The sequence below is a fragment of the Dipodomys merriami genome, unplaced genomic scaffold (genome assembly GCF_024711535.1).
Source record: "Dipodomys merriami isolate MVZ:Mamm:240054 unplaced genomic scaffold, mDipMer1.0.p SCAF_5, whole genome shotgun sequence".
Taxonomy (NCBI): domain Eukaryota; kingdom Metazoa; phylum Chordata; class Mammalia; order Rodentia; family Heteromyidae; genus Dipodomys; species Dipodomys merriami.
This window is the reverse complement of record NW_027206068.1, coordinates 20035881-20055209: the sequence shown is the minus strand read 5'-3', so window position 1 is coordinate 20055209 and position 19329 is coordinate 20035881. Positions and strand designations below refer to the sequence as shown.

The 19329-nt window shown below is 32.7% G+C and overlaps 1 protein-coding gene across 5 annotated transcripts in view; it reads right to left on the bottom strand.

Annotated features, from left to right (window-relative positions):
- Dgkb (diacylglycerol kinase beta) overlaps positions 1 to 19329 on the bottom strand; it is a 617161-nt gene that overhangs the window by 368140 nt on the left and 229692 nt on the right. For all 5 annotated transcript variants that reach the window (XM_069996159.1, XM_069996161.1, XM_069996163.1 and 2 more), the window contains 2 exons: positions 12696 to 12812; positions 2751 to 2824 (listed from right to left, as the gene is read on the bottom strand). In XM_069996159.1, coding sequence (XP_069852260.1) covers positions 2751 to 2824; positions 12696 to 12812 — 191 coding nt within the window. The remainder of the gene's footprint in view (positions 1 to 2750; positions 2825 to 12695; positions 12813 to 19329) is intronic.

Sequence of the window (19329 nt, the reverse complement as noted above, 5' to 3'; positions counted from 1 at the left end):
TCCTCTCACCAACAGTACATGATTCTTCTCTTGATTTTTTTGAGACAATGTCTCATTATGGAAACCAGACTGGCCTAGAACTCTCATTCCTCCTGCCTCCACCTTTCAGATTCTAAGATTTGTTTTCCTGGATGTGTCACTATAGCTGGCAGCTCTATCAAATTCTTAGCAATCCAGGTCCATCCTTCACTGATGTGTTAAGTGTAGTCATGGTGGAACGGTTACAGGCAAGACATTCACATGAAGGAATTCAGTCATCCTTCTGAGATGGACATAGGTAATCTTTGTCTCTCCTGCTAGACATTAACCTGGGGAAAAAAACCTTCTGAATTAACTCTATGGCCATGAATCTGTCTTTCTCCTTCATCTGGTGAACATCTCCCAATGTAACAACCAATAAGCAAGGTAGTTCTTCTTTAAAGACTCCCCACATTTCATAGGTGTTTTTCCTCCCCAACTTCTACAAGCACTTTTAACATTTCTACTTTAGTATATGGTATCATAATGTATCTGTGACTGCCTTACCCCCATACCCTTGTGCCTTATATGTCTTACCACAGTACCAGCACACTTTAGGTTGGCCTAACGGGGTAATTTCTGAATGGATATGTGAACATTTCCACACATTTGGCTATTATGGAAAACTGGTGGGAATATACAATTCTGTTGCTTTGTACAATGCATTTGGTATATCTAAGCCAATTAGTCCAAAAAATTTAAAAAGAAAACAGCATATGAAATCTCATTGTTAAAGGTGCCTCCTGTGGAGGAAAGTTTATACTTACATTCCTACTACAACTCTTTTAAAATATATTTACATTTCCTTTGGCTTTGAATGATTTCAGTCTGTGTAGAGGATGAAACACAAGTTACTCAGAAACCAGAAGCCCTCAAATTAGCTACTCTCTGCCTATTAAATTTAATTTCCTTATGACTTCAGTGTCTTTCTATCTGATTTTTTTTTAAGTTAGAGAAAATATATACTAGAATAATGGGAAGGAAGATATTCAGTTATTTTACATGATTTATGCTATCATAATTGAGAGCAATGCATTTTCCTTTGAAATTTCACTTTTAATTTTGATTCCATTAAAACTCCATTTGTCATTGGTGTCCACGGCAATTTTAACTCTTGCCTAAATCACTGTGAAAAGTTTACTTTTTGTAAAAAAAAAAAAAAGATACATGTACTTTTGGGTTTTTTTCCCCTGTGCTTTTTGGAGTCTTGTCTAGAAAATTTTTGTTTATTCCAATGTCCCATTTCTTTGTCTGTTTTCTCTTCAACTTATTTTGTAGTTTTTAAGTTTTTGACATTTAAGTTTTTAATTTGTTTTCAGTTTTTTTATAACTGGATGATAAATATAGTTTTATTATTTTGCATATGCATCAGTGTTTCCACCATCATGTATTTACAATACTGCTCTTTTTTTAATGCATGCTGTTAGTAGCTCTGTTGAAAATTATTTGGCTGTAAAGTGAGAGTATATCCTAAACTCTTCTGTTCCATTAATCTACATGTATGCCTATATCTAATTCTAGTTCCATGAGTGTCTTTTTGTTTAGAGGTCCTTTTCAGTTTCTTTTCATAGATATTTCTTAATTTTTACTGTAGAGATCAGTGGGTTTAATTTGTCTCTAGTTTTTTTAGTAGCTATTATAAATGTGATTACTTTTCTGACAGCTCTGCATAGGATTTTCTGTAGTATGTTGAATTAAAGTAGTGAAAATGGGCATGCTTGACTTCTTCCAGATTTTAGAAAGTCTTTAGCTTTAACCCACATTGTAGGATGTTCACTGTGGAATTCATATAAATATAAAACAGTGTGTAGAAAGCTGTATAGGTATGATCCTTCTATATCTAATTTGTGATGAAGCAATGGCGAATTTAGTCAAATGCTTTTTCTGTTATCTATTGAATGATTTTATTAGCAAAAGAGATTACATCAAACTAAATAGCTTCACCACAGAAGAACCAGACAAAGAATAGATATCTATGGAATAGGAGAAATATTTACAAACTAATCATGAAAGCATTTTAATTTTTTTCTTTGCTAAATCACTAAGGAATTTTGTTTTACATGCAATGTTTTTGTGTGAGTGCTTTGATCTGTTGGATTATTTTTGGTTGGAATTAGGGAAATACATCTACATAGCAGTGAGGCAGGTCCAGCTGCCTTTTTGTTAAACTTTCTTCTTTAGTAAGACAGAAAATTTATTCTTCAATGTGGTGACTTCCTGATTGTGTTAAAAATTATTAAATTCTTAATCTATTATAATAACAAAATTTTGTGTTCCTGAGTTAGATGGTAATTCAACTCATTATTATTCAAATAAAAGGTACAGAACTTCACTAGGAAATATGGCATGATGCACCCTAAAACACATACACAGAAAATTGCTACAGTATATTTTACCTAGAAGATAGATATAAATCTGTCTTCTGGTACTGGGTTATGTTTTACCAAAAGTCATCTTGTTGACCATTTAGATACCTAAGTTTCATTTTATAGTATCTATGAAGCCAGGTTTATTCAAATATCTTCATTATTACTAGGGGTGAGAGGTATGGTAGACAAAATACAAAAACCTTATATTTTCAACTACAAGAAAAAAGATACCAGTATATTATATACAGGTTCTAGCATCATATGAAAATGACCAAAAGTGAGTAGCAGTTTAGATAATTTTACTTCACAAATTTAATTTTTATTTTATAATTATAATACAAAAATAGATATTTAAAATCGTACCGTTCTCCTTGCTTCCCACCACTTTTGGGGTTCACAAAGACTAAAAGTGGGTGAGTACCAGGAATAGGAGTGATCTAGAAAAAAGAAAAGTTGGATATATAGACAAATTACTAGGCATATGGTATATGAATAAGAGTCTTTGTTATTTTCACATCATAAAGCACCAGTTTTTGGCTTCAGAAATTTGACTGTAAATTTCTGCAGTGTGCACCAATAGGGTCATCACTTCTACACAAAGAGATTTGGATGAGATTTGTAATGGTAAGGAGATGAAAACGGAAGTGACAATGGTAGGTAGGTTAGACAGAATAAAACAATGTGGAGGAGAATGTGGAGGAAAGGAAGTGAAGGACAATTTGAAGTTACACAAAAGCTTTGGTTTATAAAGATTATTCTCAAAGTAGAACATCGTGGCCTAGTTTGTGAACTAGACACAAAAATAATGTCTGAGACTTGTCTCAACCTAAAAGTCTCTCTCTACAGACTATCTTTGATGCTTTCTTAGAGTGCTAAGTTTTCAGGTTAATTTTCTAAACAATAATTTGTTAAGTATTGTTTTTTCCTCACTGGAAAATAATTGAGTGCTCTCTATTCACATAGCATTTGCCATGGACCTCCATTAACTTTCATTGCCATAAGGAAAGAAAGCAGGAAGTGTGGCAATATATCACATATTTTAGCAAGAGTGGCAAATAATTCTTATATTTTATCTATTTTGACATGATTATTTGAAAGCTATATATATATATATATATATATATATCATTTAAGTTAAACATATACAAATACATATCCCCACATGCATCCCAGATAAATAGTACCTGACATAAGTATTAAAAAATGCTTTACTATGAAAATTTTATGCTGCTGCTGACACTCTCTAAATTTTAAGGTAAACAGTTTTGGATACATTTGTTCCTTAAAAATAGATTGCCAGTATCCATAATACAATGATATTTTCCCCCTGGAAAGTGTACATAATTATTTAATTGGATAATAGAAAACAATTTCACCACATGTGACCTTCCTTCTTGTCCGTTTAAATAATAAGATAATATATTCTAGTAAGGAAATGTCCTCAAAATCTTAAGTTAAGTGACATGTTTTTAATGAGGACAACAGTTCAAAATGTTAAAAAATCACATTAAATAAATAAGAAGGTGGAATATGATGTAGTTCACTTTTCTACTGTTCTCATTTGCCTCTCATTGCAATGTATCATTGTCTCTGTTTTAGTTTCTTTGGTAAAAGGCAAAGAGTTATTCTTCCTAAATTTGCCTTTGTATCAGAAATAAGAAGTGTAAGATGCAGAACACTCAGCAGAAACATCCTATCTCTCTGCTGAACCAAATGCATCCAACAATTAATGCATATCAGTTATCTGCTACCCTGCCATCATTGTGTTAGTGAGTAAGGCCTGATCTCTTCATCCATTGAAAAATCAAATGAGTTGTCATCAAAAATATCTGTAATTAAAGACTACTACTCACCAATTTCCCTTCCTATTGTAAAATTGGAACTCCTTAATATATCATATGCAAAAAGTAATACTGATATGTATAATCTATGTGATAGTTTATATTAATGTGAACTTTTATTCTTTGTTTATAAGTTGGTGTGTGAATATCTAGGCAAATGGTTTCTGATCAAAGTATTAAATCTGTGCCCAAATTCTCATGATTATATTTGTTTCTCATTTTTCCATTTTTCCTCAATGTCACTATACCTCACTGTATGAGATGACATACAGAGTCACCCAGGGTTTGATATTTAGGTTTCTTTTGAAAATATTTTTTGAAATTTATTTCAGGGATATTTATGTATGGAATGCTAAAAAGCATTCCATACATAATTTATAATTTATCAGATAATTTATACATAATTTATCAGATAAAGTAATCATCACTATACCAATAGTAATCTAAACTCTGTATTATTAGGAACAAATAAACATGTCACTAAAATATATTGTAGTCTGTGAGGTATCACAAAATAATATAGAGTCTAATTAGTTGGAGGGATAACTCAAATGAGCTACAAAATTAGCAGGGGCCTTAAATGACTTGGAAAAATAATATCACAAGTAATGAAGCCAGTTCCTTAAGATGGAGAATGAAGAATAATAAAAGTCTTTTAGCAACAGCTCTTTACATAGCCTATTATCACAAATCAGGTATATAAAGTTAGACAATATGAAAATATTATTGGGTATGATAGATTTGTGCCCATGGGCACTTGATCTAATGTAAACCATGTACTATGTAATAAAATTGACATTTAAGAGGTGATAAGTGATTAAGTAAAGAGATTTAAACAATGAGACTCGGGGAGGAGGGTTCAAAGCATACATAGTAGTGTTAAGATTACAGATATCAGAATTCAGGCAAATCTGTCATGATTTCCTATGCTCACTCAAGAAGTTTTAAAATCATACTAACCTTTGCTACTATAAAAAGAAGGCCCAACTCATGGAATAAATCTGGGTGCCAACCAGAGACAGAATTCTCATTTTGAAAGCCAAAGACCTGCGGTAATACATAGTCATTTGCAAGTCTGACAAGTTAAAAATAAACAACTACTGAGTTCAGTAGTAGTCTGTAACATGCAGCAATATCTTAGTGGCAGAATTTGCTATTGGATCTCAACTGTCACATTCTCCTTTTCCGCAAGTAAAGAAACTCTAGGTATAGAGTAATATAGAAAGCTTATTTCCCTGTATTTCTGTATTTTGGAACCTGCTTGCTGTTCCTCATAGGTCTTTTGATGAGCTTTAAGAAGGCACAGAATCAGAGGGAAAAGGGTAAACAGTGCATTAGTGGAGTGCGTTGGACATTGCTGAAGTGAACTATACAACTCATGGGTGGGGATGGGAGGGAGGGAATGGGAGAGAAGGAGGGAACAGATGACACTGTACAAGAAGAAATGTACTTATTACCTGACACAAGTATATCATCTGTATATCTCTATAGTAACACCAAAGTAAATGAATAATTAAAAAATAAAAAAGAACTTGTAACTTTGGTGTGTTTTTGGGCAAGAGGATAAATGAATACAAATAAAAAGCTTTAAAATGTATCTATGTTTAATGTGGGAGATATATTGGAAGCTCTTCTCTCTCTCTCTTATTCTTTCCCTGTCTCTTTCTGTCTCTGTCTTTCTCTGTGTCATCTATACACATAGTTAAATGGTAGGTACTTTACAAGCTAAAAGAAGAAACCTTAGAATAAATCACCCAGAATGTGCCTTGATCTTGGACTCTACCGTTTCTAGAACTGAGAAATAAATGCCTCTTTTTTAAACCACCTACTTTATAGGATAACTTTATTTGAGTCCAACTACTCAAATGTGGATATATTGTAGGACAACTCATCATATACCTTATTACGGCATAAACAAAGCTTCTTCTGTTCTTCCTGATACCAGCATGGGCTCTGGAGATTATAAGGTGTAGTAGCTCATTTAAATGAGTACCATTGAAGATGCCCAAGGATGGGGGTACCAGTCCTCATAAAAACTTGGGATTGTCTTGGACTCTGAGACCTTATCCGGACTTCATTTACATGACATAAAACTTAATGGCTATTTTATTAAGGCATTGTTATATTTACACAACCTAAATGAAAGTGGTTTGAATGAAACCAAAGTTCCACAGGCTCAGACTTGGATAATAATGGGATCAGCTATAGAGATATATGTTATTCTTCATCAAGCATATTAATATGTCTATTGTTTTGGGGAAAATAATAAACATATTAAATCCTTTGAATAGTCTTGATATCTTTATTTTACATTATGGTATTGTAATTATTTAATGGGAATACTCATTTTCCCAGTCAATCTTTTTGTAACTTTAATAGTGTACAATAAAGGAAAACATTTCAGCTATATACTCTTTTTGATTCCAGATCATAGTTTCTGGAGGTCAATCAGGTAAAACTTCCTTTCTTGTATTGTGCTTGAATACGTATTGATCAGAGGAAAATAAGCAACTATTTTCTTAGTTTCTGATACTAATATAATGAAGATTTTGGTGAATAAAATTTTATGAAAATACCTCATTTGTGTTTTTAATTTTTTTTCATTGATATTTTATATTTTGAATTTCAACTTCACAGAGCAGGTGCAAGCACTATACAAAGAACTTTTCCCTTGAACCACCTGAAAGAAAGTTACCAAAATTAAAATTTATCAGTTCCATTTATTTTAGCACTGTCTTCCCATAGGAAAGCTCACACATACTCAATACTGTCTTCTGACTCAATTCATATGTTTCTGGTCTAATTCTTTTGCTTAATATACATTGTTGGGACAATGGTAAAACACGTGGAATGGGGGAAGTAAGCCAGGTAAGAGTGTTGTATTCTTTCTAGTATTGCATGTAACATATCCTTTAGCATGGTGAATTTATAATTTTATTCTTATATGAATCATACGATAAAACTCATTTATTCTGAAAATGGATGAACTGTCAACCTAAAATACTGTACCTTCTTGTGTTATAGTCTTTTATAAAATGGTAAGCAAAAGAAGAAAAAGAAATACATAGAATATTCTGTTAGCCTAAAACTTGATCTTTCTTAGAACTACATATTCTTTCGGAATTTCAGACAATATGAAAATGGAACAACAAAGTATATCAGATGAAATCTAATATGATCTCCTGGAAGTAAGGAACGACCCAGAGCTAATTCTCAATCCACCATCACTTCACCTCTGTGTTTGAGGCATTTTATACAATTTGTGCCTTCTCAAGATAGATTTTTTTTGTTTTGTTTTTGGGTCCAGTCGTGGGGCCTGAACTCTGGGCCTGGGCGCTGCCCCTCAGCTCTTCAGCTCAAGGCTAGTGCTCTACCACTTGAGCCACAGCACCACTTCTGGCTTTTTTCTTTTTGCTTATGTGGTGCTGAGGATTCGAACCCAGGACCTCAGGCATGCAAGGCAAGTGCTCTGCCACCGAGCCACCTTCCCAGCTCAAGATAGATTTTTTTTAAAGTATTAAACTGGAATGGGTGCTGGTGTTTTTCACATGTAATTTTAGCTAGTCTAGAGGCTGAGATCTGAAGATCATGGTTCAAAGCTAGTCCAAGCAGGAAAGTCTGTGAGACTGTTATCTCTAAAATAACAAACAAAAAGCCAGAAGTGGACCTGTAGCTTTAGTGGTAGAGCACTAGCCTTGAGCAAAAAAAGCTCAGAGACAGCATCTAGCACCTGAGTTCAAGCACCAGGATGACACAAACACACATAAAAGGTACTGAGTTCAAGCCCCAGTACTGGCGCGCACGCGCACACACACACACACACACACACACACACACACACACACACACACACACAAATCAACAACAACAACAAAACCTATTGAAATAAGGTAAACCAGTAAAACAAAGACTATTATATGGATGAAGGGAAGAACAGTTCAAAGAATATTTTGTAGTACTTGTAGTACTTTATTTTTAAAAGTCTATTGTACAAGTTCTGTGCAAAGGGGTGACAGTAACATGTCAAGTGATGAGTACATTTCCTTTTGAACTACGTCAGCCCCTCCCTCTCTTTCTTCCAGTTTGTCCCCTCCCTACATTCCTCCCCCAAAACTTCTGTAGTTCATTACAACATAGTATCTAGTGGGTTCCACTGCTGAATTGGTTCACCCTTTGTCCTGTTGTACTTTGAATCTTGAAGAAATACTATAAATTGGGTTTAAAGTACTTTCCAGAAAGAGAGAAGCCATAACAGATTCTCTTCTTTGCTGAGTATAACTGGACTTGTGAAGTTTTATTTATTCATACAGTGGTATAATTTAATATAGTGAATTTAAAGAGTGTGACATTAGTGAGATACTAATTGTGGATTCGATTTCAATTACTGCACTATATATGTATTGTATACATATGCATGTGTATATATACATGCATGCATATATGTATATATGCATACATATATGTGTGTATACATATACTTAAATGTGTATATGTGCACATATATATCCAATTCAATAACACAGTTATATACATGTACCATAGGTTTACATATATTATAAATATAATGAGTTTATATATAGTGTGTATAAATGCATCTATGTATATATGTATGTATATAAAACATGTTATTGAAATTTTCTGACATTTTAAAGTATCATCAACATGTCTATTACTGTCAAATTTTATCTGTTGTTCTCCCTAAGTTAGATCTACATGTTGATCACCCTAGTTTGTAGCTTTCTCTGGATTCCTAACATCAGAAAAAAAAAAATTCAAACCGTATTCACCCAAAGTTCACCATCTCAGTCAATGGGTCAGCCGCCTTTGTGATGTCCTTCTTTAATTTTACACAACTGTAATGCATTGGCAATGTATTGTCATATCTTCTGGTTCTGTCCTTCAACACTGCTCCACTCTACTTTCCTTGCATTACAAAAGGCTTCTATCATACAAGCTTAAGGTAATTGTTGTAGTTATCCCCTGACATTTCCTTATCCAACAATCTAGTATTAATAAGAGTATATCTTTTAAATATAATTCAACTCATCATTTCTCTGTGTAACCTCCTCCTCTTCTTGCCATCTTATGCACAACAAAAGCTAAAGTTACTTTCAATCTCTCCAGTTTCATAGTATCTACCTCCTGTTACATCTCTACATTTCGTTCTACTTATTCTGACTTGTCAATCTATTGCATTCATGTAAGTCTTGTCCATTCTAGACCTTGCACATACATTTTTGAGTTATCCATCCTGACTTAGCCATGTGGGCAACTGCTTCCCTCATTCTCCTGATTAATTCAGGTATCTCTTGAATATTTTACTTCATTACAGAAGACTCCACATCTCAGCTCAGACATATAGCTTACATAGTTCTTTTATGTAGCATCATTTATGATCTAACATTACAGACTTAACTCTGAATTTAGGGAGAGAAAAATAATAATGATGATGATGTTTGGCTCTGAAAGAGTCAACATGACTGAGGGTACTGAGAGAACAAGGCATACACACATTGACACACATCAGTTAACAAAGGAAATGAGTTCACAAACATACTGTGCAATTATGCATAGTGCATGTATGTTTGGTTTATACTGTTGGTGTTTACAAACATAAGAAAATAAGAAATAAGAAATAGCAATAGGGAAAAGCAATTTTAGGACAGGAGGCAATGATACAGTTTTAAATACTACATGTAAAGAACTTGAATTAACCATATGGCAAATTAGATTCCTCAGTTATCCAATGATACTTTTATCTGGAAACATAGAAGAATATTTAGACAACTAATTTAATATAATACAGTTTATGTAAAAGTTTTGTTTTTCCCTTTATTTGTCCACATATAAAAAACAATCTGTATCTATATATCAGTTGTATGTTAAAGAATTGTAGTTTCAATTACATTTGGTTATATATATTAAGTGTATACCTCTGGTGTGAGTGCTGACAAAGACAGAGTACCTAACTACTGCTATTTGAAATCCCCTAGGACTTGGGTTAATTAATGAGACTCATCCTAAGGTTATACATGATCTATTACTTCCTCTAATTAGAAATAATAATCCTGATCATTATACTGGTTAGCTGGAAAGAAGCAAGATGAATGTGCTTAACTATGATTAATAGTCTTCTTTAAACAGTGTAGATCTTCTGTCACAGAGTTAGATGCAAACTGGACTGCAATCTATTGTTTTCCATTATCTAGATTTTTAAACTTCATATGAAATTTAATATTTGATAGATTTTTTTTGCCTTATTTGATTAAAAAACATGTATTTTACCATTTTACAATTGGTAATTACAATGCAATTTGTTTTCTCTTTTGCATGAAATAGCTATCCAAACTTTTATTCCTTTTCTCTACCTAGGGACATCTATTCTGAGATGAATCCGAATTTTGCACATGATAACATACCAACTTATAAAAACTCAAAAAGTTACATTGGTAGTTTTATTTATTTGCTGTTCTTTTGCTATTCCTGATGTCTACATTTTGTCTACTGACAATCTTATCTGACATTTTCCTTTAGCAAAAAAGTTACAAAAATTGTTGTCTATAGAGATCCATACATTCAGAAATATTGTTAATTATCTATGGCTTTAAATCTGCATAATTGATAAATAACAAGGTGAATTATTTCAGATTATTTTTGTGTATAAATGAAAATCAAATATATAGTTCAACGTGAGTTTCAAGTTATAAAAGTACTCTGAATGTATTAAAATAAAAATAGTTTTGAACTCTGAAAAAAATAAATATTATGTAAATCTTAACTAAGATTATAAAAGTTATAGTCTCTTGAACTAATAACTATATAATTTTAGCTCAAATTATATTAAAAAGGATGATCAAATTTCTGAATTTAAGAGACTTTTTACCACAGGAATAAAATACATACCAACTAAATAAGAAGGGCCTCATTCAATCATTGACTTTCCTACTGACTGCTGGTATGGGGTGGAGGAGTTCATTTACTTTTGAGTATCAAAATGGTTATGTTGGAAATGTGGATAATAAGTCATTGAATTCCATGTTTTCTGGGTTGGTGAAATATGTGTAAAATAATACCACACTTCTTGGGTTGTACTAAGCATTAACAAATGAAAATTTCCTCCTTTCCATAGTGAGAAATATATACTTTCACACTCGTAGATACATGTGGATTTCAAAATTAGTCTTTCCTTATTTGGTTTCTAGAAACCAAAATCATTAGCCATTTAAACCGTTCAATGTTAAGTTGCTTTTTAAATTCAAATCTTGATTTATTTTCACTAAAATTTTTTTACAAGAGCACTTAGTAACATAATTTTTACTATCAGATTTCATTATTTAAAATCTTCAATGAGATTACTAAATATATAAATATGACTTCCAAAAATTATAGCCTGTTATAGTCTTTCATAATTGAATTATATACATTTAAAATATTCTTATATTTCAGAATTATCTTTCACAGTTGAGGTGAATAACTCATGAATATTTCTTATTTGCAATATTTTTGGTTAGGTTAAAATAAATTTTCTTACTATGTGTATCTAATTCTTGATTAAAATTTTGATGAAATATTCAAGACAATGAAGAAGCATTCATAGACATAAACGGTGTGCACTTGTGTTTTCAGATTAAGACATACAAAGGACAAAATCCATGGTATCACAGGTAAAAGAAACATATTGAAACATATTCCTATATTGAAACATGCTCTTCATGGAAAAAATTTTCAATTTGAATAAAAGTACAGTTAGAAAAATAAAGTCAGTGCACAAATCCAAATATTAAGTCAATTTTGTTGACTTTTTCATAGTAAATTAGAAATATAGGCAAATAAGTACAAAACATTCAATGTATAAAACAGCCCAAAGTGAAAATGGAAAGATGGTACTTTAATATCAGAGATCACAGCAATAATTACAAGATTTTAAAGAGTAGAAAAAAGATTTCAGTGATTTTTGTGTACCTGGAAATATGTACGGTTTCAAATATTATTTAAAACTTTGAAAGATATAAATTCTAATAAATACTTCATTATCATTATTTATCTACCCAACTAGAGTTCATTTCTATTTTTCTTTACAATCAAAGCAATTCTTCAAAAGAAGGAAAAAAAGAAAGAGTATTTATGGAGAGACTAATGTATGAATAACTAACATATAGGTATGTAATATGTATGTATATTTAGGAATGATTTGCAAAAACTTTCAGATTGACAAATGATATTTTTTTGCCAATTTGAGTCTAAATAGATTTAGCACCATAAATAATTAATCTAACCAAAATGTCACTCTGTCAATCAACTGTGAGACAGACATCTTGATAAATTAATAATGATTTTTCTGAAATGGTCTAAGGAGCTAATATAAACGTTAAATAAATGTGTTAATAACTGAACATATGCCTTTCTCAGATTATAAAAGTAACACAAAGGAAAACTACTAAAATGTAGATTTAAGTAATAATTTTACCTGAAGGCCTTGTCCATCCACTGTGACAGAGTTGGCTCTCTGCATTTTGTTCTTATCAGTCACTTTGTTTGGCTGCTGAGAGCTACCCTTTTCCTTTTTCACTGTTGATTGTCTTTCCTGAAAGAAAAATAATGTTTGTAAAAAAAATTTAAGCTAAACCAATAAGATGTTTAAAAGAAGAGACCAATAAATTTTGTTTTCTTTTAATTTTGTTAATTTTTATCTATAAATAGTTGTGCAAAGGGGTTTTGATTCAATATTAGTTTATGAATACCAAAAAAAATCTTCAACAATGCCACCATTTCCATCAATCTCATTCTCCCAGCCCCACCCATCCCCTCAATTTTCCTAGTTTCTTAGGCACATATATTCATTGAATATTATGACTGTACTCATAGTTCTAAACTTGTCTCAGAGTCTTAATATATAATTTTTACTGAACAAGAAAAATGATATTCCTTTCAACTGGCTCAATAAATATATGATAGTTGCATGATTAAAATATCATAATGATAAAATCCTGTCTTCATGGAGAGTCTTACTACTTTTCCTTCACAAATTTTCTTTCACTTTCAAATAAACTTACTCTGTTTACCTTTAAAAAATGCTTCAACATGAAAAAAGCCAAACTGTAATTATCCCCATCTACCCCAATCACTGTTAATTAAGAGTCTAAATAAAGTACACTCGGTTAATTTTATATACAACAGGCAAGGTGGATAGTATGGGATTTGGATTTAAAAAATGTTTTACTGATTACTCAACATAATATTCATTAATATATGCAACGTTGGAGGTGAATTTTAATCGCGTGGTAGATTTTGAAGCTGTTATTTTCAATGAGAAGGGCATGTAGTATATCAATCACACTCAGTCCAACTAATTCTTTGTTCTCCATACTGACAAAAAAAACCCACATGTATTAAGAATTGCCTTTATTTTTATAATTAAGTAGTTCGAAAAAATTGCCATATAACCAAGCAATTTATAAATAAGGCACATTTTAATCAGTGTCACTCCTTCAACATTCCCACACCTCTTTGACCAAGCCCTTTCTTTATTGTTCTTAATTTGCGAATTCTTGACTATTTTTAACCCTCCCCAACCCTCTTCATTAATTCTACTCCTCTCCCTCTTGGCCCAACCCACCTGAGTTTGTTGGGCTTAATTTTAAAAGATTATATTATTTGAGCTCTCCATAGAGTCTATTATAACTCAGTGAATTCATCTGTAACCACTTTTCTCTATTTCTTCTCATCCTCTTCAACTTACTTTAATCACAAGGTTCAATCATCTTTTTGTAAAATTTACTTATTTTTATTGTAAAGGTGATATACAGAGGGATTACATAAGTCAGATAAAGAGTACATTTCTTTTTTTTTTCTTTTTTTATTGTGAAAATACTGTACAGAGGAGTTACAATTACATGGACAAGGTAATGAGTTCATTTCTTACCAAGCATTGTTGCCTCCTCCTTTGTTTCCCCTTACCATCCCTTCCCATCTCCCCCTCTCCCCAAGAGTACATTTCTTTTTGAACAATGTTACCACTTCCCTCACTCCTTCCCAGTTTTTCCCTCCTGTCCCAAACCACAATTTGTATAATTCATTTTCAGCATAGTGTCTAGTGAATATCACTGCTGAATTTGTTTATCCTGTGTACCACCATTTCTGTGCCCCCCCCATTATCCTACCAATGACAGATAAACGAACAAACAAGGCAAAAGGAAATGCAAACCAACATAGTAACAAAGAAAGAGAGAGAGGAAAAAAAACTCTTGCTTCCATTTCATGGAGTTCATTTTGATAAATATTATTTTACATGGTCAGATGCACATAACTATTGTGCCTATGCCATCCTCTCCTAAGAATATTCTCCATTGGTCTCACTCTGTGTGAATACCTAGAAACCTGTACAATACATCATGTCCCAATGTATTTTTTTCTTTTACCATCCAATGTGTTTACTTGTCAATTTATAGGCAAGTGAGGGAACCCATGCAATCTATGTTTCTTTGGGTCTGGCTTACTTCTCTTTCAAGTCTTTCCATTTCCTTATGAACAGTACAATATCATTATTTCTGATGGATGAGTAGAATTCCCTTCACCATCTCTGGCCATAAAATAAATGGAAATCAATACAATATTGAGATTCAACCTCATCCCTGTGAGAATAACATATGCTGTCTGGATGTGGCCAAAAAGGAGCTCCACTACACTGTTGGTGGGAATGTAAACTTGTTCAATTGCTGTGGAAACCAGTATAGATTTTCCTCAAAAGACTAACTATAGAGATTCTCTACAACTCAGCAATCCCACTCCTGGGCAGTAACCAATAAAGTTCTACAAGGCCACACTAATGCTACCAGCACAACTATTTCATTTCAGCATTGAATACCATAGCCAAGATAGACAAATGTCCCTCAGTAGATGTATGAGTATGGAAAAATGTGTCATAGATGGAATTCAATCAACTTTTTTGGGGGGGTGAGTGTTTTGGGGCTTCAAGTCTGGGTGTTGTCCCTGAGCTCTTCAGCTCAAGAGGAGGGCTCTACCACTTGAGCCACAGCACCACTTCTAGCTTTCTGGTGGTTTATTGGAGATAAGATTTTCATGGATTTTCCTGCCTGTGCTGGCTTTGAACCACGATCCTCAGATCTCAACCTCCTGAGTAGCTAGGATTACAGGCTTGAGCCACTGGTGCCTGGCTCATTTTTTTTTATCACCACTACTCTAGCTTTGATTCAAATCACCTTGTACCCTTTCTATGGCAACATCAAATTGTCAGCCTTCATCTCCACACTTACAGCAGCATTTGTCAACATTAATTCCTTCTTACTTCCTGACAATTTGCTCCACAGTTTCATTTCTATCATCTCTCTTTGTACTTCATTACCTGTTCCTTCACAGTCTCTTGCACTTAGTCTTCCTGCAGCTTTCCAGTGTGTAAGAAGGGACGTCTTCCTTCAACTTGTCCTCTTCAGTATCTATACTTATTCACTGGGTAACAATGCTCGACAAGAAATGTTCTCATTGCCTTACTCATGTAACTGTAATCTCTCCTTACAGCATCTTCACAATATATAAAAACACATAAGTACGTAATTCCCTTTCAGAATTCATCTTTGAAACTTAACTCCCATATACAAAAGTTCTTTCTGGCTCTTCAGATGAATGTCTAAAGTACACATCTGTCCTTGGGGAACTGCTCACCAACAACTCAATTATTACAGAATTTGTGTGAACGTTCTTCTTTTTGTTACAGTGATGATTGTAACTATCATCTAATGGATCAATAGCTTTCCAAATTTATCTCCTGTTATCATCAATTCTCAACACAACAATTTCAGTTCTTTTAAGACTTCAGCTAAATGTCCTCCTCATTGTTGACCACAACAATCATGTTTTCAATTCAGGGCTTCTGCCCTCATTCTGTGCTCTGCTGGGAAACTTGCCATATTTGCTGGGTTTGGTGCTGATATCAAGTTTTCATCCAGCCATGCATCAGAGATGCCTATTTATTTCAGCTTCCTTCTCAATAGCATTTATTACACACTTAAATGTTACTTCTATAATTATATAAATGTTATTTATATAATGCCAATGTTCTCATTTTAATCAAAATTCCATAAGGGAAGGGATTTAATAAGTATAATCTGTCTACATTAGATCCTAGATCAGTGCCTGACTAACATCAGGGTAAATAAATAATAAAATAAATGAAACGTAACTTTAAAAAACAATTAACAATGCTCGCCAAGAAATGCACTCATTACCTTACTGATGTAACTGTAACCCCTATGTACAGCATCTTTACAAGAAAATAAAAATTTTAAATATATACTTAAAAAACAATTAAAAATGTCGAAAACATTATGCTTAAGAGTCATGGGTCATATCTTGAAATGATGGGAAAATTGTACAGGTTGATTAGTGATATCAGTCCATGGATGCAGAAGTATTTTAGTGCTACCTATTTCTTGATGCTTATTTGAATTTCTAAGTTTCTCCATCTGCACTATAATTTATTTGATTTGGAAAGACATTTTAAAGCAGCTAAATGTAAATCTATTTTTCTAATACTTCAGAAATCTTTAACCAAAAAAAAACACTAATCAATGTATTTAGTTTACCATGTGATTTTGTGGTTCAAAAACATGGAACATTTTGTATATTATGGATGAAAATAGATGGTGTTATAAGAATCTCAAGATTCAAATTCTTTGAAAACTGATATGCTTCCTTATAAGCATAATTTCTGGAAAATATAAGCACCTTTTTCTAAGTTTACATATTACCATTTTATCCAGTATGAAGAATAGAATAAATTAAACAGTATAAAGACTAAAATAAATTATAAAGTGTCATTTGAAATCAGAAACTCTGAGTTGAATCACATCTGTATTGTATATATTATACAATCTGAGCTTCTTCTCATACAGAATGCAAGTAACATTATCTATTTCTCAGAGTTTGGTATAGTTTAACAGAAAATTTATAAAGTCTTTAAGTTGTTGGTCTGTCAGTGTATGTGCTCAATAAATAAAAATTACAATGAATAATGTAAAATAATTTGGTTTCCCATCTGGGTGCTAATTTATATTGACTTAGAAATTGTTATGATTCCAAATAAATGTGCATGAAACCATTTTCACTATTTACAACAAGTATATGTTTAAACAAGTAAGTCTCAACATTTATATTACAAATTGTATAGCATGTGTTTGGAGTTGAATAAAAATCCGCATATGGTGTTAATGAATATAGAAGTATTTGGCCCCAGAATTCTTCAGTGTAGATATATAAAACGTAGAATCAATGTTTTGTTACAAAGTACGATGTGAAAAGTGTACTTCAGCACGATTCTTCTGGAATCCATTATTGCTTAGAATTTAGTTCCAAAATGTTAGGATAGAAAATTAAATAAAATTTAATTTGTTAGTCATGTTTAAACTGGATTAATTATACCTGATTATGCATACATAAGAAAATAATTAAGACTTTTTAAAGTATATTCTTGTAAAAAGTCTTGAAATCTTTATTAAATTAATTTTATTCCTGGCCATTCATATGTGGCAAGAGTCATCAATTAGTAGAGATGGAAATGGATAAGTGGCCTTTCATCACTTCCAAGGATATGTACAACTGAGTAAGCTAGACAGGAGAGTAAATAAAGAAAAGGTAATTCTAAACATAAAGTTGAATTTTCATTTACTATGATTTTATATTTGAAACACAAAATTATGAGGAAGAGGTATACAGTGAAATAAATTTTTAATTTAAGATCAGCAATGTCCCAATGTTAGAGCATTTATCTATCACACATGAGTCCCTGAGTTCTATCCCCAGCACTGCAAAATAAAATAAAATCTTCAGTATATAAATCTTTACCTGTATTTTGTCATACAACATAGGTCACACACACAAACATGGCAAAACATTCTTTTTAACACACTCTTCTCAAGTAATCCTAATGATTTCTTGGGTTTGGGAAAAAATGGTAGTAGGGAAAATTAGTGAAATGAGTCCATGCTGAAAACATTTTAAAGCAAGGGATATATATAATAATTTAGTGTTTCTTGGCATTTATTTATTATGCTCATTTGTTAAATGTTTATTCCAACATGGATGTAGAAATCTGAAATATTTACTGTATCATATAAAAGTAACATAGTAAAATAGGTGAGTAGTGTAAGGTACATTAAATAGGTAGGTTTCATTAGGTAGCCGATGAAGAGAACACCAGGCATTATTCAGGCAGTAAAAGAAGTTTACTGAACTGCTGCCCGCCCCCCCATACCTGGTGGAGAGTCATGGCTGAAAAAGGAAGGGAAGACCCACCCTTGGGCCAGGACTTATCAAGGCCAGAGACAGGAAGAGGTGTGGCCAGGTGGGGGAAAGTTGTGACCACACTGGATCCCGACATGACCTCAGAGTCTGGGACCCTCCTAAGGTCAGGTGGGAGGCATGTGACCAGAGGTGGCCCAGGATGTGACCTAGCAGGAGGGAAGGTGACTGCTTCCAGGTCTGCCAGTTACCAGGTAACAAATACTGGGCAGAAACTTAGCTAAGAGGTAGGGAGGTGTCCCTGTGCAGACCTTACAAGTAGTTGGATACATTCTCCTATTTACATTCAAAAGAGCTTTTTCTCTTTCCATTCAGATGAAGGACTGAAAAGAAGAAGCAGGTGCATCCTTGAAAAATCTACTGTCCACAAGGATTACACTACCTACTCTAGGAGTTAGTTAATCCTGGCTGGCAAAGGAAGGTAATTTCTAATGTCAAAGTTTTAAAAGTTTCAGGAAGAGTCCATCCAACTTATTTTGTGTCACCATTCAAGATAAAATTGCTAGGAGAATAACAGACAGCAATGCACAGCACTTACTGCTGGTTTTTTTTTAAGATTTTTTTTTTCCTTTTGGTCTCTCAACCACAAAATAATTTATATTGTTCAAATTAAGGCAGATTTCCTTCTGCCAGATAAATTATCCTGGATATTAAGAGTTGGAAAATCATTGCTATAATCAATAGAAATTATTTAAACACTGGAAAGAATTATTTGAAAAAAATCATGAAAGAATATAGAACCTACAAGTACAAAGTAAAAAATGGCTATTGATATTTGAACATTTCCA